This window comes from Nematocida homosporus, assembly GCF_024244095.1.
Source record: "Nematocida homosporus strain JUm1504 chromosome Unknown 4432, whole genome shotgun sequence".
NCBI classification, from domain to species: Eukaryota; Fungi; Microsporidia; genus Nematocida; species Nematocida homosporus.
The window spans coordinates 1-23,678 of NW_026250659.1; the positions used below are offsets into that span (position 1 = coordinate 1).

Below are 23,678 nucleotides of genomic sequence, written 5' to 3' on the forward strand. Positions count from 1 at the left end.
CCTTATCTTGAATTTTTGCCTTAACATTCTCTATTGTATCTGATTGTTCTACCTCAAGGGTAATTGTCTTACCAGTTAGTGTCTTGACGAATATCTGCATCAAGGGTAGTGAAAAATTAAAAATAAAAGGCTAATGGAGGCATTAACGAAGTTCTTAAGATCTAAGCGTAAATCGGCCTATTGTACGGCCAAAGGTACGATTAAGCTAAGTAAACAAGAAAAAGGAAAGATTAAGCGATTTAAGGGTAATCAAAGCGTAGGAGTATTTATAAATAGGCGAGAAATGACGACAACGTATGTAAGTAAGACTTTGCCGGTGGGGATTGGAGTGAGTAGTGAGGAGAAGAGTCTGGGGGAGAAGAGTCCTGGGGAGGTAGAGAAGCAAGAGGAAATGGATAGGAAGTTTATTCAGAAGCAAAGAAGACGAATTGACCGGTTGGAAAGACAAGTAAGAGTGGAGGAAGTAGAGGATTTATGGGGTGAAGAGCGAGTGGGGAGTAGTAGTAGTAGTGGGGGTGATCAGAAACTTAGTAGGAAGACTAGTCGGCCCAATGGAGTAGTAGTTAATTTAATGGGTGAGAATGGGGGTGGAGTTGAATTTGGCTTGTCAAGAAGTGATATTTGGAGTGCAGTTCATTTCTACCGGGATGTAGTCAGACGGCCGCGACTAGTCCGTAGTGAAGTAGAAGGACTCTTACGTAAATTAGTAGCTGTAAAAGTACAAGTACCTTTAGGACTAGAATTAGCTACGGAAGTGTATGGAGTGTATAGTTGGCCGGAGAATTTAAGAGGAGTCTTTGGGGCTAGTCGGGGGATTTGGCGAGTGGTTGTGCATGGGAGTAGTTTAGGAGTAGTGGATGAGAGTGGGACTTTCCCGAGTCGGAAGATTAATTTAGTAGTGGGTAGTCAGAAGGAAAGAGTACTAATTAGAGTGGCTTATATCTCTCCGGATGAGAAGCAAGTAGCTATACTGACGGTGGGAGAGGGAATAGTACTAGTGAGGGTTGAGTGGATTTTAGGACTGGGAGAAGTAGAGGTGGATTTAGAGGTGGAGAAGAGTGTACGGTTGTTTATGGGTAAGACATTCCGACGGGGTGCTTGGCATGGGAAGAGTGTTTACTTTGCTGCTATTTTACACGGACAAGTAGTGATAGTTAATACTAAGAAGGGACGCGGGATAGTATTTTATAAGGGAGTCCAGAAGATTCAGCAGGTAGAGTTTCATCCAGTTCGGAGTCTTTTAGTCCTAGTTGGTCCGGCTAATATCTTCTTCCATGATATCTCTACTCAGAAGAGAGAGACTAAACAGACGATTAATCATATTTCTGGGGCTAATACGGTAGGACTGGGTTGGGAAGCAGGTATACTTTATGTAGGAACGGGTACACGACAAGTACAAGTCTTTGGGTTGGATAGTAATGGGAAGACTCAGTTTATTAGGGCTGTGCATGTCCCAGGTATTCCCCGGAGTATTTTAGTGCATAGGAAGGACGGGTATGCAGCTGTACTGGATAGGACGCCTAGTGTACTTGTTTATGGGAATCCTCGGAGTAGTAAGGGAATGAATCCCCGGGAAAGAGCTGGGGCTATTCATCGGTATGAAGAGGCCTATCGAGCCGGGTACTTCCATGCCTATCGGCCTATGGGACAGTTAGCAGCTGCTAATAAGCTATTTACCATGCATGCTAAAGTGCCTAAAGTAGGTTTAGAATTGGGTTAGTAGAGTAGTAGTTAGTATTAGTAGGGTAGTGGTTGGTATGGAGAGATAAGGTATAGAGATATGATAGTTTAGTGAGGCCATAAATAAATACAGGTAAGCTATTTGATTAAGTTAAGTTAAGTTGTGTTAAGTCAGGATTGGGTTAGGATTGAGTTAAGTTGTGTTAAGTTAAGTTAAGATTGGTGTTAAGTTGTGTTAAGTTGTAGTGCCTAATCCTAAAGTCCATCTTAACTAATACTCAACTAATACTAACCTAACCCAACTCAAACTAATACTGAGTTATTAGTTGGTGATTGTCGGGGTGATTGTCGGGGTGATTGGCTGGGGAATTGAATTAGTATTTGGGGGGTGTGTTTATTTGGGTATGGATGGACATAAGATCATTGATGAGAAGGTATTTTGTCGGGGGTACCGGAAGAGATTGAAGAGTTTCTTATCGACGCCTAATTATGAGACGGCGGTGGCTTTGCTGCATTTTAATCCGGAAGAGTATAAGGCATTTAGTGTGCTTAAGGGATTATTAGGACCTGGGACGGCTCAGAGTCAGTTTAGTTTGACTACTGAGTTACTGAGGAAGAATCCACGGGCAAGTGCTACTTGGACCCACCGTCGATTTGTTTGGCAAATGGGTAATCAGGAGTCATGGACGGATGATAGTCAGTTTATTCTAGAAATACTTGATTACGATCCCAGGAATAGTTTATGTTGGGCTTATGTTCAAAGTACGCGTGGTTGTACAGCTGAGTTTGCTAGTAAGATGATCAATAAGTCTCTTTCTAACTATAGTGCTTTTAATATGCTAACTCAGATTAATGGTGAAGATAACCTACCACCAGAAACTTTAAAAGACTTTGTCTTTACTGATCCAGAGATTAGTTCTCCTTGGACATTCTGTCTTGCTAAATCTGAGAAAGAAAGATATGCTAACTCAGCTGTTTATCTTAGAGTTTATACCGAACATCTTCTTTTCTGTCTAATTAAACCAGTTAAATTCATAGCTACTATTGAAACCAAGACTAATCTACCCATTCAATATACAGCTAATTACAAGAAGCAAGTCCCTATTCCTTTAACTGATTTTACCTTTAATGATATAACTCAAATCAAAATCCAACTTCATGGTTTCCCCAATATATCAGTCCTTCTCAACCAACCATACGTCCCCACTCCACCCGACTTCCTATCTGACTTTCTCAAAAAGGAACCCCACTCCCAACCAGCCCTCCTTCTTAAACTCCACTACGACTCCGGCCAAGCCAAAGCCGAAACCATCAAACGCCTTATCTCTCAAGATAAACCCCACGAACTTCTCTACTCCAGTCTCGCCCCCGACTATACCATCTACAACTGCACCCCCATTCCCACTCCCACCAATCACTAATTAGATATCCACTTACTCATCTATTGGGTTAGTTATCTATTGGGTTGGTATATCTACTCACTTATCTATCTACTCACTTACTATCACTTGCTTGGCTAAATAAACCACCATCCTATTGGGTTAGTATTGGGTTGGTATATCTACTTAGTATTTGGTTAGTATTTGGTTAGTATTGGGTTGGTATATCTACTTAGTATATCACAATCTAAATAAACTAATCTTAACCAATCACAAACCTTATCTACTTAGTATATCTACATAGTATATCACAAAACCAACACAATCTAATCTAAACCAATCAAAACACAACCCCAATCTAATCTAAATCACAACTCAATCTAATCTAAACCAAAACCAATCTAATCTAAACCAAAACCAATCTAATCTAAACCAAAACCAATCTAATCAAAACCAAAACCCAACTCAATCAAATCAAAACCAACTCAATTTATTACTTGTCGAGGGCAGTCAGAGCCGCTAAAGGATCTCCTTCATTCTCCTGTAAAGCCTTAATAGCTTCTTCTCGAGTAACTCCACCTTGATCCATTATGATCTGTACGTCCTGCTCAGTAAATTCAACTTCTGTCTCCTTTAAGTCTTCATTGGTCTCTAGCAATTCTTCAGTCTCTTCTTTAGTATTAGCTATCTCTTGGTTGTTTTGTTGATTTAACTGATAAGAATAAGATTCATGAGCTGTTTTAGCTGCTAAATCTAACTCTCCTAAGACTAATACTGCATCTGTACCTAAGATATGATAAGCTTGTACTTTTCTAATAGCCATTTGAGTATCTCTTCTTCTTAAATAGAAGTCTTTCATCTCTTCTAGTTTTACTAAATCAACTTTGCCTTTAAGACTTTCAACTAACTTAGTTCCTCTTTTAAGTGCTTTACTCATATAGGCTAAAAAAAAGAAAGGTCTTATTGGACACTTAGGCTAGAAATAGGCGTAATTGGGGGGTGCATGCAGCAGGGAGATGTAAAGAGGAAGGAAGAGACTACATTACTTATTAAAAGCTTGTGTAAAAGACATCGGAGTCTAAAAGATAGACAAGCAAGTATTAGAGCCCAAACACAATTTGAAGATATTTCTGAAACGGTAAGTGTAAATGCCTGGGGAGGTCAGAAGAAGGAAGGAGTTGTGCAAAGAGTTTGGCGGTCGATGGTTGGGTTGTGGGCTAGGAAATAAAAGTTTAGATAATTTGGATTAAGTTGGGTTTAGATTGTGGTGGTATTTAGATTGTGGTGGTATTTAGATTGAGTTGAGTTTAGATTGAGTTGAGTTGAGTAAAGATTGGTTGCTTTTTAGATAAGTATTTAGATAAGTATTTAGATTTATTGGGTTGAGTTAAGTTAAGTATTTAGATAAGATTGAGTTGAGTTGAGTTGTGGTGGTATTTAGATAAGTACTAGGGTGGTATTTAGATTGGTTACTTTTTAGATAAGATAAGTATTCAGATACTAATTTGCCTTTACTCTGCTAATACTCTGCTAATACTATGCGAATCCTAATTTGGTGCTTGTTAGGGGGTGTTTTAATGGGGTGGGGAAGAGTTAATTTGGTGGGTGTTTGTAATGATGGAATGTATTTTGGTTGGTTCTTTGATTGGTTGGGATGGGGATGGGTTTGAGATGTTGTTATGGTGATGGTGGCTGAAAATAAGACAATGTTTCATGTGGTCTATTTAAGTGGTGGGGGGATGGATGGTATGAAGAAATTCCTGGCTTTGACGTTTACACCGGCAATTATGGCTTTGGCTCTTAAAGGCTTAGATGCGGATGAGGGTAGCTTTGTGAGTATGCTGAAGAAACAGTCGGGATTGTCGTCGCAGCGGCCTAAAACTGGGAAGCCTAAGTCTCATGGTAGGCTGAATGGTAAGATTGCTTCTTCTATGCTGGCTGAGAAGGAGCCTGGAGTGAGTAGTGTGGTTGGTAAGTCGAAAAAGAGTAAGTCTTCGGTGTTGGTTCCGGCTGCTCCTGTGCCGGCTAGTAAGGGCTTGGATGATGGGTTTGATGATCAGGGGTTAATTGCTAGCTTATTGAATGGTAGTATGGCTCAGGGTTCGTCTCTGAAACGGCCCACTACCTTCCAGGACTTATTAGATTATGCGGCGGAAGAGAATAATGCTGTGCCTTCACCGGCTAAGAAACCAGCTATGAATAATAGCGCCTTTATGCCAATGTCTGCTTATGAATCTTTGCTTGAGAAGCCAAGTTCATCGGCCAATACCAAGGAAGCCTCTAAGCCTAGTAAGCGCACCCCGCCTAAGAAAACAGTTCCTCGTCCGAATAAGAAGCCAAGCGTTCGGGCTGAGCCAAATCTAAATGCTAAGTCTGAGCTAACCGGAATTGACAGTCAGCACCAGAAGTTATACACTAAGATTACTGCTGTAGCCAATGGTGTAGCTAGCTTATCCAAACAACTTGATGTCATTACTGCTGAACTGCAAAAGGACAGTGAGACTGAACACAGCGAAAAAGGGCGGGGTTTCGGCTCCAAGAAAGCCTTCAGGAACTTAGAGGCCTCTTCTCTTCTATAAGTCCAAAACCTTACCCGATTGCTCAATAAACGTTGAACAGTTATTACAAATTATTACCATCTACCATCAATTATTTCAATAGTATCAGTGCCAACCCCAGTTTATCTACTCAACTATGCTTGCCTTAATCCAATCCTAACTTGTATCTTGGCCCTTAGTATATTCTGGTATCTCATGTGATATTGGTATTGGCACCGATCCCAATCCTAGCCTAATACTAACCCAATACCACCTCAACACTAAGTCCTATCTGATATCGATGCTGCATATATGTGTATGTGCCTATCTGCTTACTTATTTGTGGTTAGATAGTTGGTCTTATTTACTTGTTTCTTTGTAGAGTTACTTGTATTGGTCATTTTATTAAACAGATCTGAATGGCTACAGAATTAGATTTTGGCTGGGTTTAGAATAGATTTGTATTAAGTATGAGATGGTCAATTTGAAACTCACCGAAAGTAAAACAACCTCTAATTGGATCTTTGAAATTATCACAACGTGACCAAGAGTCTAAGTGAATTAGATCGGGATTTTATAGCATCTGTTTTAATTCCTATACTAGTTATCGTACGCCATCATGAACTAGATCTTAAATTCAGATTATGTATGGGCTAAGACGGACTTGCCTATTGGGCATTGCACCAACTCATTTTAAAGGGGAGACTGACTGGGACACCACAATTAACAGGCACAAACTAGGACGCACTACTGATAGCCATAGACCAGAACGAACAAAGACGTACTATCCTATGGTTAAGGCAGTTAAGATTCTAATAACTAGATTAGGACAAAAACAAGATATTAATAGATAGAGAGTTTATTTAAGACCATTGGCATAACGGGTACGGATTACCCGCAGAGCTTTTAGAACGAGGATTAGCGACTTTAACAGCAACTCCAGCTGCTTGTAAATACTCGGCTGCTGCTAATGGTATAGTAGTTCGGTGAAACTCAACTTCTTGAAGACTGTCCTTACAGGCATAATACAAATCATAAATCTTAAGTGGTGAAATAGAACAGTCATAAAACTTGATAATCCGGACAAAGTGCTTTTGCAAGCTGTTAATAATTCGATGGGTAATTTCCATTCCGCGAAAGTAGACCTCATGTACCAAGGGAAAGTGTCTTAAAAGAACTTGTGCAGCAGGATAATGTCTAAGTGCACAAACACAGCCCTTGTACTCATCCCAGAAGATCAACACATCATTATTATCAACCCGAATTCGTCTCCGCCTTGTTTTCACTAGTTCTTCAAAGCGACCGGCCAAATGACCAACTGAACTCCCTAAAATGTCCAAAGAAACTGCCCGGGATAAGTAAGCCACTGGGACAAGTCGAATATTCGAATCTTCTAAGACCACAATACTCGCCATCTTAATTATGTCCCAAATCTCTTCTACTACATCACAATCTTTAACTTTGATACTATCTAGTGTAAATTTACGGAAGTATCCTTGAATTTCTGTAATCGCATGTAGTTCTAGCACGCCAATATGACCTACTAATTTGCAGAGATTAAGAACTCCGTGCATCTTGAATTTACGTTTCTTTACTTTCGGCATAGTTATGGGGTATTGGGGGAGTGGAATATAACGAGATAGCTTGTAGATCAACCAGCCACCCATTCCTGGAACCCAATGCCAAGGTACTTCTTGATTTGGTTTGGGCGGTTGAATAACAAGAGGAGTTTCTTGCTTAGATCCTAATCGCTTCATAAAAAAAGGATGCTAGCCAAAGCCATACGCAGTTTAACCTATGGAACTGTAGAGACTAAAAGTGGTCTAATACTGACGGGACCCCTTTCATTGGACAGATACTTAAATGTCACGATTGCTGGCCAGACAATTAGTGGAACTGAGATAAGATATTTGCGAATGGGGGATGAAGAGCTTGCTAAAATAGTCGAACTAGATCAAGCCCAGCAAAGTCTTCGACCCAGCACTAAGAATGCTAATGATCACACCACCACAAAGACCAAAGACTAGGTAGGGAGTAGTATAGTCCGGAACAATTGGTCGGTCATAAATACGAGTGATCTTAATAGTAGAGTCAGTAATAGTCCCAGCAGTGCAGACTAGAAGTCCGGATTCACTATCTAGATGTTCAGCTCGGGTAATGCGTTTGCGGTACTGAAGTGATTCACCAGGATGGAGTAGGACTAATTGCGAAGTCTGTGAAGCTGGCAGGATAGGGAAAACGCTAGAAGAGAATTTCAGAACGAGAGGGGCTGAGTGGTGGTTGTTTATGGCATGCGGTTGGGTCGAAGTAAGACTTAAGTGGCGAATGATTCCGGAACCAAAGCAATGAAGAATCAAGTGACCAATTTTCATAATAAAGGGATTAATGGAGTATTTATTGAAAATTAGGTTAGTATTGGGTTAAGTTAAGTTGAGTTGAGTTGGGGTGGGGTGAGTTAGATTGAGTTGGATTAAGTTGAGTTAGATTGAATTGTGTTGAGTTGAGTTAGGATCAAATTGATAATGAGTTGGAATTGGGTTGGAATTGATTTTAGATGGGATAAACCTGATGTTAGAAACGGGTTGATTTAGTATTGGATTAGATTGAGATAATGAAGCTATTAACCGATATTTACAATCAAATCAAATTAAGATCATACTAAACCATAACTATCAAGTCATTAGTGAATGAACATTAAATCCTAACTAAATCATATCTTATAAGATCAAAAAGAACATCTATCAAAATATCAATAAAAAAGACAGTTAATTGGTGGTATGTAGCTGCAAATGGCTACGTTACTATTTATATAAACTTCTTGTTGATGTAATCAAAACTGAAATCATCAATTTCCTCTTTGGGCTTATCTGGCCAGGACTGTTTAGGAGGATCAAATTGAGGTTTGGCCGGCTCAAAAGAGGATTCTTTAGGCTCAGGAGGTCTTTGGAATCGCATCCGGTCTAGATGGAGAGCCTGAGTAGGTGATGGAGTAATGGGCGGAATCATAGTAGGAGCGGGTGGAGTTACTCGGCGGGGTATGTCCTCAGGAATAGGCCGCGGCGGTGGAGGAGAAGTATAAAGTGGCTTAGGCTTACGAGGACTAGCCGACATATCACAAATACACTTCAAATCAGTATGGTAGATCTCTAAGAGTTTACGAATACTCTCTAAATAGATATCAATTTGGGCCATAGAAGTAAACTTACGCTTTTGAATAAAACCTCCCAAAGCAGTATTGATCGTATCTCCTTGACGAAAAACAACTTCAATATAATCAGCACTAGCAATAGCATTGATAGAGTAGTGATAAGCACCCCCAACAAATTTAACCGTCCGATAAATCTGAGTAGCCCCATGTCGCTCCAAACCTTGGAAGGCTTCTTTTTTCTGGAGTTCTTTGATACGCCGATACTCTTTGATAATCCCGCCAATCTGAACTTTCCTTTTTTGAGGCGGCTCAATCTGGATCTGATCTAACTTCTTCTCATTGTAGTCCTGGAGTTTCAAGACCTCAAAAACCTCAGGAGAAGGATCAAGACATATTTTAGCAGTTTTAGCGATAGTCCGGGCCTCTTCTAGTTCATCAGTTTTAGTAGAGAGAATCAGTGCGGGCGTATAGGGTAGTTCTGAGAAGGCACCTTTAAGAAGCACGCGATGTGTGCTAGATTCTGAACATCGATGATCAACTACCTCAACTACAATATGGTTGTCATAAAAAGGATACTCACCTCGATCTAGTAGATCAAGAAGATAAGGATGCATAAGGTTGCGATTAATATAGGAAAGAATAGCATTGATAATATCGGTGTATGGGTGCCGGGTACCTTCTTTTTCGGCCGGTCCAACTACTACATAGTCAGGATAGAGTGTGATAGTAAAGATAGCCGTTATATCTTTGAACTTCTCGATAGGGTTATGGCCAAAAGTAAACTGAGTAAAGTTACCCCACTTTCTCTTCTGAGAAGCATAATATTCTGAGAAGCGCCGCTTAAGATGGTGTGTGTTGGCATCTTTAAATTCGCCTACTGCCGTCTCTTTATCCATCGCTTCTTCAAATGACTTGAAGAGTGTTGTGGTCTCCATTTTTAACAAAAGAAAAGGAATTATTAGTATTGGGTTGAGATAGAGGGCATTAAAGTGAGTTTATAGCAGTGTTTAGGCTAGTGCATAGTCTTATAAGATGATTGTGATAAGATTTTGATATCATCTTATCTGAACAGTAGAAAGTTATGAATATCACCAAAGAATTTTAAGGTAAGTTAAGATCGGGTTAGGTTTAATCTACTTTGAAACTCAGTTCAAGTCAAAATAAGATATTTTCAAGTGAACTACTTGGCAAATGAACTAGTTTTCAAGTAAGCCAGTTTTAAAACCAGTTCGTATTCAGTGCCAAAGACCCAACAGTGTCCCTTTACCATAAACAGTCCAGTACAAATCCAACTTAATACCAACTTAGTACTAACTCAATACCAACTCAATACCAACCTAATACCAACTCAATAAAACCAAAGAAAGCACTAGACAACTTTATTATAATCAACTAAGTCATAACTAACTCAACTAAGTCAATTAACATAACCCAATACATAACTCAACTAACACAATTTAATCAACTAAAACCCGCCTTTTTATCTAAGCTTTTAAAACTAAGTTGATATAAACTTACTAACCCATTCTAATGCACAACACCACCAAATACTAACTCACCTCTAAAGTAATACTAAATTGTACAATCTACTTGTTTATTGCATGGTTGGTCTAAGACACACATTTACGATGGCAGATTTGGCGAGTAGGCTGAGAACTAACTAGAATGGCATCTTTAAAGGCCCAACACTCGTCATTATCACTCCAAATAACCTCAAGTGGATCCTTGCAAATAGTACAGATTTGGTCACGATCACCTTTAACGGGAACATTATCAACTTGGTCCTGATGTGACTCTTTCAAAGAAACCTTAGGGAAATGTTGTGGCTTCTCACCTGCCCACTGATTAATCTCTAATAACCAAGGCCGCCAAATAGCACCGCCTGAAAGACTCTTATCTATTTGTGACTTTCTTTGATGGGCATCAGCATGGGCCGTATATGGCTCTAATGAATCAAAGCGCATCCCACAGACTTTACACTGGGCAATAGTTGAATACAAGAACTTTTGAGCTAAAGCTAATCTAGGCACGTTTAAATAACTTCTTTCTAAGGTAGGTAGTTGATCATGATGAGAATCTTCTTCTTTAGAAGCTGTATAGTATTGATAAGATTCTAAGTAGGTTTTCTTATCAACTAGCTTAAATAAGAAGAATTCAGGTGGATAAGGTAGTAATAAAGATCCAAAAGAAGGAAGATTAGATGAAACAGGTTTAGCCGCTGGAGGACTTAAAGGAGTCACTAAAGAAGGACTAGGAGGACTAGGAGACTTACTAATAACTGGATCTATCTTGGCTTGCTTAATAGGTTCTGGTTCTGGAGCTGATCGTTTGCGAGACTTCTTGGCAAGGAAGGAATACGCATGGTGTTGTGATAGAGCTTTAAGGAGGGCTTCTAAAGACTCTTTTCGTGGTGATTCGGCTGTTTTGGCCTCTTGTTGGATGGAATCAGCAATTTCAATGGCATGATGATCATTTGTTTCGGCTGTGATCTGTAGTGCTTGTAAGACGTGTTTATTCTCTAAAGAAGATTCTTTGAGAAGTGCAGTGTAGGCCTGGGCAATAGTTCGCATAAAAAAAGTCACTATCGAGTTGGTATTAAGATTGGATTGGTATGGGTTTAGATTGAGTTGGGTTGAGTTTAGATTGAGTTGGTATGAGTTTAAATTGTGTTGGTATGAGTTTAGATTGAGTTAGTTGATATTTTGTGGTTTTGGATTTATTGATTAGATTGGGTTGAGTTGAGTTAGTATTGGGTTGAATTGAGTAAAGTAGAGGCATTGATAGGGATTGAATTGGCAGTTGGCAGTTAGTGGTTGTGTGGGGGTGTGGGGGTGGTAAAGTTACATACGGAATGGGGTGGGAGAGAAGTTAGTTGGGTTTTGGGGGAGAAGGTGTCTTGGAGTTGAGACTGCGGTGCTCGCCGGGGGGTTGGATGTTGTACTTTTTGGCAAGTTCAATGGCAGAAGATGGGCTGGTAGACATGATAGGACTAGATTGGGGTGTAATATTTGGTGTGGTATTAGGAGTGTTAGTGGGAGTGTTATTAGGAGTATTAGTGGGGGTGTTAGTGGGAGTGCTTGGTTGTGATGTGGTAGAGGGAGTGTTAAGTGGATTGCCAAGTGTATTGGCGGGGTTGTTGCCGATTTTATTGCCGAAACTACTGGCGGGCCAGATCTGGGCTAGGTACCTGGGGATGGTGGTGTTGAGAGGTGGTTTGGGTTTTAGGGGGTCTCCATGACCACCTAGTAGGGAACGCTCTAAGTAGGTATAGGAATCGGGTTTGTTGGTGGTGGTGGTGGTGGCAAAGAGGCTTTTTGTGCGGCCTAAGAAGGTATTTAGGGCTGAACTGCGCTTACGAATGCGTCTATTCTGCTGGACTATATCTTTGGCACCGGCTAGTCCGAAAACAATATCGGCTGGTTTAGCACTGGGAATTTGGTGCAAGTTAGTCTGGCCATCATGATGATGAATAATGATATGTGTATCAAAGAGGAAGGCGGCAAAAGAATAGGGTTTAGTGAAGGAACGGCTATGCCAGTCAAAGGCTAAGAATTGGGTCGTGGTTGGAAGTTTAAAGTGCCGGTAAGCATAGGGTTCACTAGCACTTAGACTTTCGAAGAAGAACTGGCCTAAAGCATTGTAAGCTACTACATTATGACCGGCTGCTAAACCTTCGGCTCGGAAGGGCACATACCGGGAACTAAACATATCATTAAGCCAGCGCATATCAAGAGTACCTAAGTGCGATCCAGTCGAAACTACGATTTTGTTAGAAGTTGCTTGTTCCAAACTATTGATGGTTCCGCTTTTAACAACTCTATCTGGATGAAGGGATTCCAGTTTTGGAGCAATAGTCCAAATAGATCGTGATGTCTTTTCGCGCAAGTCAAGCAAGGAGATGTACATGGATCGACCGCAAATGTATTGCTGGGGATGCCAAGTACTAGATATTTTAGCGGCAGTAGAGAAGGCCGAGTGGCCCTTGATCGTGTATGAGATTGCCTTGCCACTTTCTAGATCTAGCTGGTCTAAGATAGCGTTATAATAGTTAGGATCAGTGTTAGAGGAACAAGCAGGCTCTTTAAGCACACAAAGAAAACTAGTATTGCCAAATGGAGTGGCCATATCGAAAGGCTGATCAATAGGAATAGTATATGTCTTTAAGGTATTACAATCAATGATATCAACACCAGTCCGGGTCAGAACAAGACTATTGTTCTTATACAGAGATACTTTGGTTGGAATTTCGTTGAGAAAGATAGAGGCGCAAACATCTATACCATCGGTATGTCTTTCTTTGCGAATGAAGTACTTGTAGCCATCGTTGCTATACATGAGGTAGGGCGAACCTTTTTCTGGAGTGCGATTAACTGCCATTAGATTTTGGCAGATTGGGGGGCGTTGAAGTCTGGTATAATCGACATGTTTGATCTGGGGAAAGAAGTCGATGCCTTTCCAATAGTCTTTGTAAAGTTGGTGTGAACCGAATGTTGCTAGTCGATAGCTAGAACTGTACTCATGGGGTTGTGAGAGTTCGTAGAAATTGGGTTTCTTATTAAAGGCTTCGGATTTGGCTATTTTAATAAGTGGCTCGACTGGTGGTAGTTCGTTGATCTCGCTAGTTTGGATTATTTGAAACGGAAGAAGTGTAGGACCAGTATCCATGGAAAAGTTTTTCGATTGGGCGGGGTTATTGGTTGCTGATTGTGCGGTTTAAGTGTACTTTGATTGGAATAAACGGATTATGGCTGTTAGTATTGGGTTATTTGATATTAGGATAGTTGTTGATTTATTTTGTAGTTATTATTTTATCGATATGTGCCTGTATAGCTGATAGATTTTGAATATTTTCCTGGGTGATTGTGATTGAATCGGACAGTCCAACAATGCACTGCTGTTTTTGGTCAATCAGTCGTCTGATTCGGATTTGCTTTGAAGCCTCATCAGCAGTAGAGATAGGTGGTTTTGGGATGGATTTAGAGATGGGTTTGGCTTTGGCTTTAGTCTTTTTGGTTTGAAGATTGGACGGTTCTTGCTTTCTTTGGAGAAGATTAATCTGTTCTTGTTGGGTTTTGATATAAGTTTGGGTATTGGCTACTGTTTGTTTATAGTTTTTGATTCTGTTCTGGATGGCAGCGCGTACGGTCGAGTAGGTGATAAAAGGAAGGTCTTGGGCCTCAAGATGAATAAGATTGGCGTTAAATGGTGATTCAATTGAAAACCGCGTGTTTTGGCCTTTCTTCTTGAGAGTGTATTTGGCGCGCATTGGGAAACTGGTAATCTCGGCCTGGGTATCATTGTTTTTGAGAATGAACTTTCCTTGCTTATCAATCAGAATAACGTAGTGCGGCTCAATACCAAGTCCGTTCTGCTTCTTTTTATGCTTTGACTTGTCGCTGCTGCGCTTGGACTGCCGGTCATACTTCTTAAGGAATATAAGTGCTTTGGCCACAATTATATACAGAGTAGTGATAAGCAAAACAAAAACAACCGTATGCGTGGTTTGAAAAAGATAGTCCTTGTCCAAATCATGGTATCCTAGCTGGTCGCCCACCTTTACAAGCAGCCCACAAATCCACTGGGAAAGGCACTCAATAGGACTGACATTGCAATGGACTGAATTGATCTCTAAATTACTTGCTTGCATTTTCACCCCCTTGGTGCCCGCCCATTAATAGGGGCTGTCAACCTCCACCCCTTGTTCCTCTAAGTGCAGCTGATTGGCCAATCTAATTACTCTAGTTCTTTTGTAGATCTAATTTTCCTGAATAAACTAATCCAGACTTTAAATCTAATATCATGATAAATACTAATTTTATAGAAATTATTCGAAGTTTGCAATAAATAAACCGAAATTACCTTATTAGGAAATATCGTCACATCTTTGTTTTTCTGCTTCTAAAAGAAGAAATTTGTATTTAAACCTTGATAATGGCATCTGCACCTGCCGCTCCTACGGCGCCTTTTGTTGCAGTCGTACTGAATAGTACAGAAAATGTTTCTGAGTTGGAAATCATAGAAGCGATCAATCATGCCAAAAGTGACGTAAAGCACTTTTTTAATCTTATTACATCGCGCGATCTCATTATCTGCCTGGCCCTAATATGCGGCTTCTTATTAGCACTATCTCTAGGGCTGTTTTTCCGATTGAGGTACAAGAAGCAGATCATTGTAAAGCTGCAAGAAGAACTTACTGAAGCCAAGAAAGCCGAGACTAACGCAGCCGAGGCAAACTCTTCACCTCACACTATTATTGATTCGATGCCCGCAATTACATCGGATCAGAAAAGTCGCAAGTCAGAAACGCATTTGAGTCCATCGGTTATCAACGGCCAGTTGTATAGTATAGATTCAGAGAATGCTTCTAATACAATCAGTCGAGTACCATCTAATAACTCTCAGGATAGTGGATTTGGTAGTGCACTATCCCGCCGGACACACCCGGTAGGAGATCTCCGGTCAGTTGGTACTCGCCTAACCACCCGCTCAGACACAGACAAGGGCAAGCAACAGAGCCACCAAAAAACAAGGCCCCCGGCCATTCCTCTACCGACCACACCAAATGTCGAGGCAATGCTAATTAGCAAAGTGCAGGCGTATGTTGATCAACATCCAGAAGTATTGTCAGAGGTTGAGCCACAACTTAAATCATTAGAGGAACTTCAGGAGGCTATTTTCCAGATAGAAGATGGGAGAAAGGTAGTGTTAGAGCAGGTAACAGATGGGGTTGAAAATCTTACCAACAAACTCATGAGTTCATTGGCCAGTTTCAAATCGAATGCAATAGCCAACAAAGAAAAGTATCAGATACAAGCTGAACAGGTAACTGCTGCTTATCAGCAAAGCCTTGCCGAGACCATATCAATCCTTTCTCCTGCTACATCCAAGCAGGTATCTTCAGCCTCACCAGAAGTTAACAATTCAGCCGGTCAGCCGAATAAAGATAAACCCGATTCCCCCGCCCCTACTGCCTTGAACACGGCGGCTGAGACTACAGTGGCTGAAACCACAGCGACATCGTCTGCGTTATCCAATTAGATTAACTGAACTCGGCACTATTTCTCTGCCACTTCAAATCCAGCCATAATTCATTTGAACACTAACCTAACACCATCTAAGCAACTTGGTTTTGCAGCTAGACAAAGATGAACTTGCCACCAGAAAGTCAAATCAATAGCCACTAGTGATTTTCAGATATTTAGCTCGGATTTAGTAGTTGAGTCCAAGTGGCTCGGAATAAAGACATTTTAGTATAAGTTGCTGTCGTGCCCCGGGAAAGGGATAGTACCTTTCAACCAAACATATTCAACTAAAGACCGATTTTGAAGAGGACGAATTGGTATTGGGTTGGTGTGGGTTAGGTTCTCTTTATCGTACGTCATCTTGAGCTAGTCTGTAAACTCGGAACATAAATGCTAATCCGAGCTTGTGATTTCTACTTCGAGATTTAATCGCGTTCGCTGCGATCAGTGCCAAGCCGATAAGTATTCCAGAACTTTGCCCCTGTAGATAACTCACTTTGAAGTGGAGGTCGGCGAGGACACCATACTTATATTAAGATACATGTTATTGATACGTGTAGTTGTGCTTAATCTTAATAACCACAGCTATTACAAATGCTATTGTTAATTTAACAACTTTATTTTCTTATCGATAAATGCTGAACTCAGGCAATGACTCAAGAGCTACTAACGAACAGACCAATGCTACTACCTCGCCCCTATTATCCCAATCGGACCATAGCGGCCAAGGCCCCTCTGTTTCCCATGATGCCACCACTTCTGTGAATGCTTCGTCAACGACAAATCTATCTATGAATATGCCAACGCCATCTTTACCACAAGCCAATATTCAGAGGGGGCAAATCGAACTCCCTTTTGATGTCTTTGGTTTGGCACGCGGAGGCATTATCCTATGGGGGATTGTTTTTGGTAATGTTTTATGCCTCTCGATTGCTATTAGTCTTTTGCTTCTAACCACGGCCGAGTACATTGCTATGTCCAGCAGTACATTGAGGCTCCTTCCTTTTGTCTTAATACCACTGGCATGCTGCGAAGTTTACGTGACTTCTACAATCTCGGCCTGCTACATAATTCGCTGCACTAAAGATGAGCCTCGGCGCTTTTTATTACTCGCTGGGCTTGTCGCCTTACTTGTGTCCTGGACTGGGTTCTCGTTACACCAGAGAGTATCCGGCAGAATAATTTCTATTTCTGATCCCTCCGATATGCGATCGCTGCTGGTGCTATGCACGGCGATATGCACAATATGGCAAGTCTGGGGTGCCATATGTCTTTTGCGCCAATCAACTTCGGCCCAGCCGTTCCCATTCTACAATCAATACTTGCAGAGGAAGAGCGCTCGTCTAGCTGTAATAGTCATTGGCGGGCTGTTCAGATGGACCCTCACCTTGGCGCTTTATTTCTTGATTCCTCTCGCCATATCTCAAGTCAACAAAGAACTGCCATGCCAAAATTAAATGATATGCGTTTCCTGTTTTTCTTATCTATGACCATTAGCATGAAATATTCAACCAAAACCAAACGAACTTTACAACGGCAATCTCGTCAAACAACCGGTTTAGCCAGCAGGCATCTGTCGCACAGCAAGAACTCCACCACTATGATAACCCAACCAGCGTTTGCTATTGCTTTTATTATCTCAGAAATTATCTCCCTGTGCTGCACTATATCTATATTAATGTGCAGCAGCCTTGAATACCGGTCCGTTCACACAAACTATACAATACTATGCCACTTTCTCTTAGTTTTATTATATAACGTCAAATCCGCACTATCTATTACTTCCATCCTGCAACGAGCCTATCAAGACGAAAGTCCCGAAAACTTGCACGTCACAATATTAAGTCTTGTACTTGCCAATATAGCTCCGCTGGCCTTATACATTCTTAAAAACGCCCCAACTACACCGGCCAATATAACCTCAATGATTATCCCATGGGAGATAGGTTTATGGATTGTATCCACTGCCTTCGGTTTATTTTGGTGGTGTGTCATTGTCTTCCAGGTGTACACAGCCCCTTCCAAATTCAAGTCCCACAGCAGAAGAATCCTTGCTCTCAACATCCCCGCCAGCCTTATCATTCATTTCTTGTTGTTTATTAAGATTTGCCTCTTCCCCCCCTATTACGAATTAATCAAACCTACATACTATCATACTAGTAATTGACGTAAAATTTTTGTTTTTGACCACAAATTAATTTCCTTTTTAGGAAACTTCTGAAATATAAATCAGACTTTTTTCATTGATTTTATGACTATTAATTCACCAGAATTTAGTGCATTTGTCCAAAAGTATTTCAAATCTAGTGTAGATTCTTTGTCTCTTGAGTTTCGAGAACCCCTGGAGAAGATATATCTCGTTGTAAAAGAACAGACGACGGTTCAAGCCACGTTTTTACCTCTCGGATCAATACTTTGTGTAGTGGGTTGTCTGATGGCAGTAATCTTGATAGCTTTCGTATTAGCCGCTATTTATCAAAGACAATCTAAGAAGCCGTTAGTGGACAGTGCATCCTTGAGTGAGAGTCCTCGTGGTTCTAAACAGGGTAGTGTGAGTGGTTTCGGCAGGAAACAACCTTCTATATCGGAATCAATCCACTCCTATCCCGGCCCAGAACAGCAACTCCCCATTGCTGAGGATCCAACGAGCCGCCATACGCCCATTCCCAAAACTAGCCCAATACTAACCCAGGCAGAACTAGAAAGGGAGCAGCATGGCGCACTAATTGGGTTAAACGAAAAAATCGACGGCCAACTATCCAATTTAAGCCACTGCAAGGACATGGTAGATGAACTACAAAAGCTGCTAAACCCAACGGTGCCCGCAGAAACCATAGCTGAATATAAGCAAATGCTACTCGGTGCGCAAAGTTGGCACCAAGGACACTATAACTGCTTGGCAAAGGAGGAACCCATCTTACAAGACCGCATAGACCTACTAACCAACGCGGAAACTATAGATGATAAACCAATATTAGCTCAGGCCCAGCATCAAATAAATCAGATGCTAGCCCAACTAAACCAACGACAAGCCGCACGTGATCAATGCATCGCTAAATTAACGGCTTTAATGAAACTAATTACTGATATAACGGAAACTGCCCAACCGACCCAAGAGCAAATCACCGAGTTAGCGAAGCTAGAGGATGAGTACCTAAAATTGCTACCAGAGCTATAATGATGCCTATAAGAGCTAGGCTATCTAAAAGCGAAATCTACAACAATCACCACCAAAGCAAATGCTCGAGCTTTAATTTTCTGATCCGAAAGATCTTGTATGCCTATTACAGCAATCCGAAAACACTAATCTAAGCAAGTTTTCTCAATCTAGCCCAACACGAATGCACTACTGTAAGCATCTGTCTGTCTTGACTTCATTACAAAATAAATAGCCAGTTTGGAAAGAGATTAGCCGTTATTATACTTATAATTCAATTTGGGCTTAATTCAAGTTTAATCTACTTTTGTCTTTGGTAACCAACTAATTTCCTTTTTAGGAAATTTTCAAAGTTGAAATCGTACCCCATATTATCAAATTTTATGGCCATCAATCATCAAGAATTTAATGCATTTGCTCAAAGGTATTTCAAGACTAATGTAGACTTTCTACCTGATGAAATTCGAGGGTCGGTGGAGAAGATGTATCTCCTTGTAAAAGAAGAACAGGCCCGACAAGTTAGTCTCACGTCTTTCGATATCAGTAAATTTCTCCTACTTATACTTGGTCTTAGTATTGTGTTAGTATTACTAACATTAGTGGTTGTTGCAATAGTCATTGTCAGCCGAAGACGATCTAGGAATGAGTCATTGCCTGAAGGTTCCTCGGTAAATCAAGTGGCACAGCTTAGTACTATGGTTGAATCTTCTAGAGCTAATGATGTAGGTGTTAAACCTAGCAATTCGTCTGATGAGGATAATATTGGAACGGGCCAATCTAGCCCATACCAACTCTTCTTAAATCGCTATGGGAAGGCCTCGGTTATCCACCCCTCATTATCTTCTCTTCACAGCCGGCAATCATGTCTTGAGTCATTGGACGACACCACTTCCATTGAAGAATCTCCCACCCTACAACAAGCTCAAGTAAACCTATGCCAGCAACAGATACAGCTGCTAGATCAACTAGCCCAATCAATGGAGGAAGATCAACAAAGCCTACAACAGGGCCACCACAGCGACCGGGCAGCCCAACTCACACAACCATCGCCGTCAACACCATCAGATGCACATGAACGATATCAGCAAGCGTTAAAAATAATGCGCCAACGGCACCATCAACACTGTCTGCAATTGTCACAGCAAAAAGAACAACTAAAAGGTCAGATAGATACCCTCGACAAAACAACAATCTTAAGTGGGCACCTACTACAGCCCTCGGCACAGAAATATCGACTGGAAATACGAAGCCAGCTACAACAACGCCAAGAAGTGCGAGAACAATGCATCGCCAAATTAGACGCACTAGACAAACTAATTCATGAGCTAGCCCAAACAACCGAACCGACCCGAGAGCAAACCGCCACTTTAACGAAACTAGAGGAGGAATATCAAAAGCTGCTACCAAAACTATAATGATGCATACTGCCATGTTCTAAGGAATAACGGCTACCTTAAACCATACTAGTTCGACCAAGACATAAGCAGGTCGGTTATTGTTGGGAATTCTTATGCACAACAGTTAGTATTGGGTTAGTCTTAACTTGTTGTATCTCAATTCCACTCTGTAATTATGATTTAGAATGTGCTGCCAATCTAACCCAATTTGATGGTTGTCTTCACTCTTGGAGCTACAGATGAGGATTAAAAAGATCTGTTGGTATGTGCGTATCTCCTTGAAACAGCTTCTGAAGACTAGCGTAATATCAAGACCCGTGTTCACTGGCAAAGAGTAGTAATGGTGAATGTTTTGGGCGCCGCCATAATAATAGTATGGATTTATTAGAGGGTTGTTACCCTAATATCCGTTAATGTGTTTGTTTTATAAATTTAATCAGTTAGATCTTTCGGTTTCCACAAAATTTTGATTCTCCTTTTTAGGAAATACCAACACCTATGTACATTCATCTATGTATAAAACCTAATCGATTTTTTAGATAAGCAACAAGACATGCCACCGCACAATCCAAATGAAGTTCTTCTAAATAACGAGCAATGCTTTCTAAAGGCAGCTTCTGGCATTAAAAATTGGGTCTCCAAGTCTTGGACAATCATATCTACTTCATTATACTTACAAACAATTATGTGGACTGTTATTGGATTAGTTGTACTAGCAATTATTATTAGTCTTATCATGTGGCATAAAAAACAAAAGCCCGTAGTAGATATGGTTGAGAAAGGGACTTATTTCCGCTATGACTATGCCTTCCCAGAACCAATGGATGAACAGATGATGGACTCGCTTAACAACTATATCCCCGCTAAGACTCCAACCTCCCGCGCCTAACTTAATCAACCATCTCAAAAAGGCCAACAGTCTACCAGTACTTATTTGATCAAATCAATACAATCTATTCTCTAATAAAGTTGTATGTTCCCAAAACAAAACTTTCTACTACGACTATCTTTATCCGCCCAAGCCCGAAATTAGCCACCCCGGCCTACATTGTCTTTTTACGACTGTGTTTCTCTATCTAGAAGTTACAAATATCTTACTCTATCTCAACATAATTTGGTTTTTATTTCGCCTTATCACTATCCAACACAATCCAATCCCAATCCAACCCAATCCACTACTAACTCAACCTAAACTAACTCAACCCATTAGTCACCTATCTGCACAATAAACCTTTATTAAATACAAAATCTATCCTTATCTAAAAAGATGGCTTCGGTCTTAACAGCTGCGCTTCTTACAACATGGGCCCAATGCTTTTTCAGCGGCAGAATACCTAAAACCACCTCATCCCGGGCTTGCCCGCTCATTGTTTTCCTTAAGCGCTCAACACATTCCAAAAGTTCGGTCCAGTATCGCCACTCCATACCAGGATTGATAAGGAATAAGTGCTTCACCACTCTTTCTAGACAAGCAGCCCGAACAAGTTGCCCGGCTTGTGGCAGAATCTTCAAAAACTCCCGCCGAATATCAGCCTTACCCATTAGCAACTCCAAAATCTCCTCTAAGTCCGTACAGGCATTCCCAGACGACCAGCGCGTCCCTGCCGCCTCAGTGGACAGCACAGGCGAAGGAAAAACAAGCGCACTCTTCGGCGGAGTAGGAGAACTGTCTCCAGAGCCCAACCCGGCTGATTTGGACTGAAAATCAAAATCTTGATTAGATAGATTCGTAGTATTAGATGAACTAGCAGTAGTAGAAGTACTGGTGGCCATAGTAGGACTAGGTGCTTTATCTGTAACTTCTATATCTTCAATGAGAAGAGAGGAATTGCTTTTCAATGATTGACTATCTATTCCACTAATATCCGCCATACTAGCACTCATTGGCGTACTTGACAACTGACTAGCTGGATTGCGCTGAATGTGCAAGCGCTTGAGATTTTGCTCAATGATACTCGCTTCCGTAATGAACTCTTTAAATACACGCGGCAGACTGCGTACCAGCACCCGGCGTACTTCTCGAGGTCCTTCCGTAATCTCGCGGCAATAAACACTATATATCTCTTCCGTTCTTTTATGGTCACTGCGTACGGCGGCAACTAGAACATTAGCTAGCCACTCTACAGTTCCTCTTTTGATCCCAGGCTTGATCTCCACCGAAACTCTATCTATAGCCTCACCTGTTTCTACCCCGCCCTCTCCAATTGATCCGGCAATTGAAGCAATCGCCTGGGCTTTCACTTCGTCATCGGGATCTTCAACCAAACGCAGTAGGGCCTGTCCAGCCCCGGAAGAATGTACGTCCTGAAGAATTACAGCAGCTTGCATTCGCACGGCTTTATTCTCATTCGCCGCTGCCGTAATAATAAGTTGTTCAATCGCCGCGTCCCATTTACATTCTAAGTAAGCTAAACACCTAGTTAGACAGAAGTTTAAAAAGGATACTTCCGGCTCACTAGATAGTTCCAGCAGTAAATCTCGCGCTTGTTTTTCTATATCAGTACTGGAGTAGGTCTTTTGGTCCATTTCTCCAAATAAAGTATCTATCTCTTTATCAGTCATATGCTTTTGGGGTGGCAGACCGGATTTAGCGTACTTCATGCGCACCAGTAAGAGTTCAACTAAGAAGTCCTTTTCCTTATAGAAATGAGTGACTAGATAGTCAAAAATCCGACTATCTAACACATGGGCTAGGAACAAGGCAATTTCAACAATTTTGGTATCGGCCTCATCAATATCAGCTAAAACCAGTTGCAAAAGAACGATCAAAGTCCGTCTGTGTTTATAACTCATATTTACTGGCGTACTAACTAGTTGACTAATTGCCGCTGCTGTAGTTGGTCCTAAAAAGACGGAAATGCTATCTTGATAAACCGCTGTGGCCGTACTGATAACAGCCTGCTCAATCTCTTGTCGGACGTCTTGGAGATTGTGACGTGTTTCTGCCCTGTTCTTAAGCAGTCTTGGTAAGATAGATGTTTCAAACTCATCAATGCCATAGAGAGTAATGAAAGGAACTATCTGTTTGTAAACCCAGATGCCAAGACAGTCAAATCCGACTGTCAGTGCATAAATCACTTGTTTGCGCAACTCTAAATCTTCAGGAACAAATCTCCAGCCATTTACAACACTGAATATCTCGGCGGCGGCTATCTTGCCCGAATTGACCTCTCTAGTCAACATCAGAGGTTGTTTATCTTTCTCTGGGCTCTTCTCTCCTGTTTCCATAAATAAAAGGAAAAACACGCTAATAACTAGACTTACGGGGTCTGCCGGGGGTCTTTATCAGCTTAAATATACTTAGAATGAAGTGTTTACTCATTCCCTTGAGTTCTGGCTTCTGGCATCTTATCACGAG

The 23,678-nt window shown here is 41.1% G+C and overlaps 19 protein-coding genes across 19 annotated transcripts; 10 read left to right on the forward strand and 9 right to left on the reverse strand.

The window, feature by feature from the left end:
- On the reverse strand, positions 1–100 carry NEHOM01_1759 (uncharacterized protein; the record flags this gene model as incomplete). Its single annotated transcript, XM_051490637.1, has 1 exon — positions 1–100. A coding segment is annotated over one exon (100 nt), but the record flags the coding sequence as incomplete, so codon positions are not given.
- A 33-nt stretch (positions 101–133) lies between these two features.
- On the forward strand, positions 134–1,720 carry NEHOM01_1762 (uncharacterized protein; the record flags this gene model as incomplete). Its single annotated transcript, XM_051490640.1, has 1 exon — positions 134–1,720. One exon carries the CDS (start codon positions 134–136, stop codon positions 1,718–1,720), a length of 1,587 nt encoding a protein of 528 aa, XP_051346600.1.
- A 364-nt stretch (positions 1,721–2,084) lies between these two features.
- NEHOM01_1763 (uncharacterized protein) lies at positions 2,085–3,101 on the forward strand (the record flags this gene model as incomplete). The annotated part of the gene is made up of 1 exon (XM_051490641.1): positions 2,085–3,101. The coding sequence occupies one exon, from the start codon at positions 2,085–2,087 to the stop codon at positions 3,099–3,101; it is 1,017 nt and encodes a 338-aa protein (XP_051346601.1).
- A 451-nt stretch (positions 3,102–3,552) lies between these two features.
- On the reverse strand, positions 3,553–3,996 carry NEHOM01_1764 (uncharacterized protein; the record flags this gene model as incomplete). Its single annotated transcript, XM_051490642.1, has 1 exon — positions 3,553–3,996. One exon carries the CDS (start codon positions 3,994–3,996, stop codon positions 3,553–3,555), a length of 444 nt encoding a protein of 147 aa, XP_051346602.1.
- Positions 3,997–4,744: 748 nt separating this feature from the next.
- On the forward strand, positions 4,745–5,638 carry NEHOM01_1765 (uncharacterized protein; the record flags this gene model as incomplete). Its single annotated transcript, XM_051490643.1, has 1 exon — positions 4,745–5,638. One exon carries the CDS (start codon positions 4,745–4,747, stop codon positions 5,636–5,638), a length of 894 nt encoding a protein of 297 aa, XP_051346603.1.
- Positions 5,639–6,459: 821 nt separating this feature from the next.
- On the reverse strand, positions 6,460–7,353 carry NEHOM01_1766 (uncharacterized protein; the record flags this gene model as incomplete). The annotated part of the gene is made up of 1 exon (XM_051490644.1): positions 6,460–7,353. The coding sequence occupies one exon, from the start codon at positions 7,351–7,353 to the stop codon at positions 6,460–6,462; it is 894 nt and encodes a 297-aa protein (XP_051346604.1).
- A 9-nt stretch (positions 7,354–7,362) lies between these two features.
- NEHOM01_1760 (uncharacterized protein) lies at positions 7,363–7,623 on the forward strand (the record flags this gene model as incomplete). The annotated part of the gene is made up of 1 exon (XM_051490638.1): positions 7,363–7,623. One exon carries the CDS (start codon positions 7,363–7,365, stop codon positions 7,621–7,623), a length of 261 nt encoding a protein of 86 aa, XP_051346598.1.
- Positions 7,546–7,968, reverse strand: NEHOM01_1767 (uncharacterized protein; the record flags this gene model as incomplete). The annotated part of the gene is made up of 1 exon (XM_051490645.1): positions 7,546–7,968. The coding sequence occupies one exon, from the start codon at positions 7,966–7,968 to the stop codon at positions 7,546–7,548; it is 423 nt and encodes a 140-aa protein (XP_051346605.1).
- Positions 7,969–8,401: 433 nt separating this feature from the next.
- On the reverse strand, positions 8,402–9,679 carry NEHOM01_1768 (uncharacterized protein; the record flags this gene model as incomplete). Its single annotated transcript, XM_051490646.1, has 1 exon — positions 8,402–9,679. One exon carries the CDS (start codon positions 9,677–9,679, stop codon positions 8,402–8,404), a length of 1,278 nt encoding a protein of 425 aa, XP_051346606.1.
- A 675-nt stretch (positions 9,680–10,354) lies between these two features.
- NEHOM01_1769 (uncharacterized protein) lies at positions 10,355–11,314 on the reverse strand (the record flags this gene model as incomplete). The annotated part of the gene is made up of 1 exon (XM_051490647.1): positions 10,355–11,314. The coding sequence occupies one exon, from the start codon at positions 11,312–11,314 to the stop codon at positions 10,355–10,357; it is 960 nt and encodes a 319-aa protein (XP_051346607.1).
- A 298-nt stretch (positions 11,315–11,612) lies between these two features.
- Positions 11,613–13,409, reverse strand: NEHOM01_1770 (uncharacterized protein; the record flags this gene model as incomplete). The annotated part of the gene is made up of 1 exon (XM_051490648.1): positions 11,613–13,409. The coding sequence occupies one exon, from the start codon at positions 13,407–13,409 to the stop codon at positions 11,613–11,615; it is 1,797 nt and encodes a 598-aa protein (XP_051346608.1).
- A 124-nt stretch (positions 13,410–13,533) lies between these two features.
- Positions 13,534–14,391, reverse strand: NEHOM01_1771 (uncharacterized protein; the record flags this gene model as incomplete). Its single annotated transcript, XM_051490649.1, has 1 exon — positions 13,534–14,391. The coding sequence occupies one exon, from the start codon at positions 14,389–14,391 to the stop codon at positions 13,534–13,536; it is 858 nt and encodes a 285-aa protein (XP_051346609.1).
- Positions 14,392–14,675: 284 nt separating this feature from the next.
- NEHOM01_1772 (uncharacterized protein) lies at positions 14,676–15,782 on the forward strand (the record flags this gene model as incomplete). Its single annotated transcript, XM_051490650.1, has 1 exon — positions 14,676–15,782. The coding sequence occupies one exon, from the start codon at positions 14,676–14,678 to the stop codon at positions 15,780–15,782; it is 1,107 nt and encodes a 368-aa protein (XP_051346610.1).
- Positions 15,783–16,401: 619 nt separating this feature from the next.
- NEHOM01_1773 (uncharacterized protein) lies at positions 16,402–17,223 on the forward strand (the record flags this gene model as incomplete). The annotated part of the gene is made up of 1 exon (XM_051490651.1): positions 16,402–17,223. One exon carries the CDS (start codon positions 16,402–16,404, stop codon positions 17,221–17,223), a length of 822 nt encoding a protein of 273 aa, XP_051346611.1.
- Positions 17,224–17,252: 29 nt separating this feature from the next.
- Positions 17,253–17,933, forward strand: NEHOM01_1774 (uncharacterized protein; the record flags this gene model as incomplete). Its single annotated transcript, XM_051490652.1, has 1 exon — positions 17,253–17,933. One exon carries the CDS (start codon positions 17,253–17,255, stop codon positions 17,931–17,933), a length of 681 nt encoding a protein of 226 aa, XP_051346612.1.
- An 84-nt stretch (positions 17,934–18,017) lies between these two features.
- Positions 18,018–18,944, forward strand: NEHOM01_1775 (uncharacterized protein; the record flags this gene model as incomplete). The annotated part of the gene is made up of 1 exon (XM_051490653.1): positions 18,018–18,944. One exon carries the CDS (start codon positions 18,018–18,020, stop codon positions 18,942–18,944), a length of 927 nt encoding a protein of 308 aa, XP_051346613.1.
- Positions 18,945–19,306: 362 nt separating this feature from the next.
- Positions 19,307–20,338, forward strand: NEHOM01_1776 (uncharacterized protein; the record flags this gene model as incomplete). The annotated part of the gene is made up of 1 exon (XM_051490654.1): positions 19,307–20,338. One exon carries the CDS (start codon positions 19,307–19,309, stop codon positions 20,336–20,338), a length of 1,032 nt encoding a protein of 343 aa, XP_051346614.1.
- Positions 20,339–20,873: 535 nt separating this feature from the next.
- NEHOM01_1777 (uncharacterized protein) lies at positions 20,874–21,209 on the forward strand (the record flags this gene model as incomplete). The annotated part of the gene is made up of 1 exon (XM_051490655.1): positions 20,874–21,209. One exon carries the CDS (start codon positions 20,874–20,876, stop codon positions 21,207–21,209), a length of 336 nt encoding a protein of 111 aa, XP_051346615.1.
- Positions 21,210–21,556: 347 nt separating this feature from the next.
- On the reverse strand, positions 21,557–23,548 carry NEHOM01_1778 (uncharacterized protein; the record flags this gene model as incomplete). Its single annotated transcript, XM_051490656.1, has 1 exon — positions 21,557–23,548. One exon carries the CDS (start codon positions 23,546–23,548, stop codon positions 21,557–21,559), a length of 1,992 nt encoding a protein of 663 aa, XP_051346616.1.
- Positions 23,549–23,678: the final 130 nt, after the last annotated feature.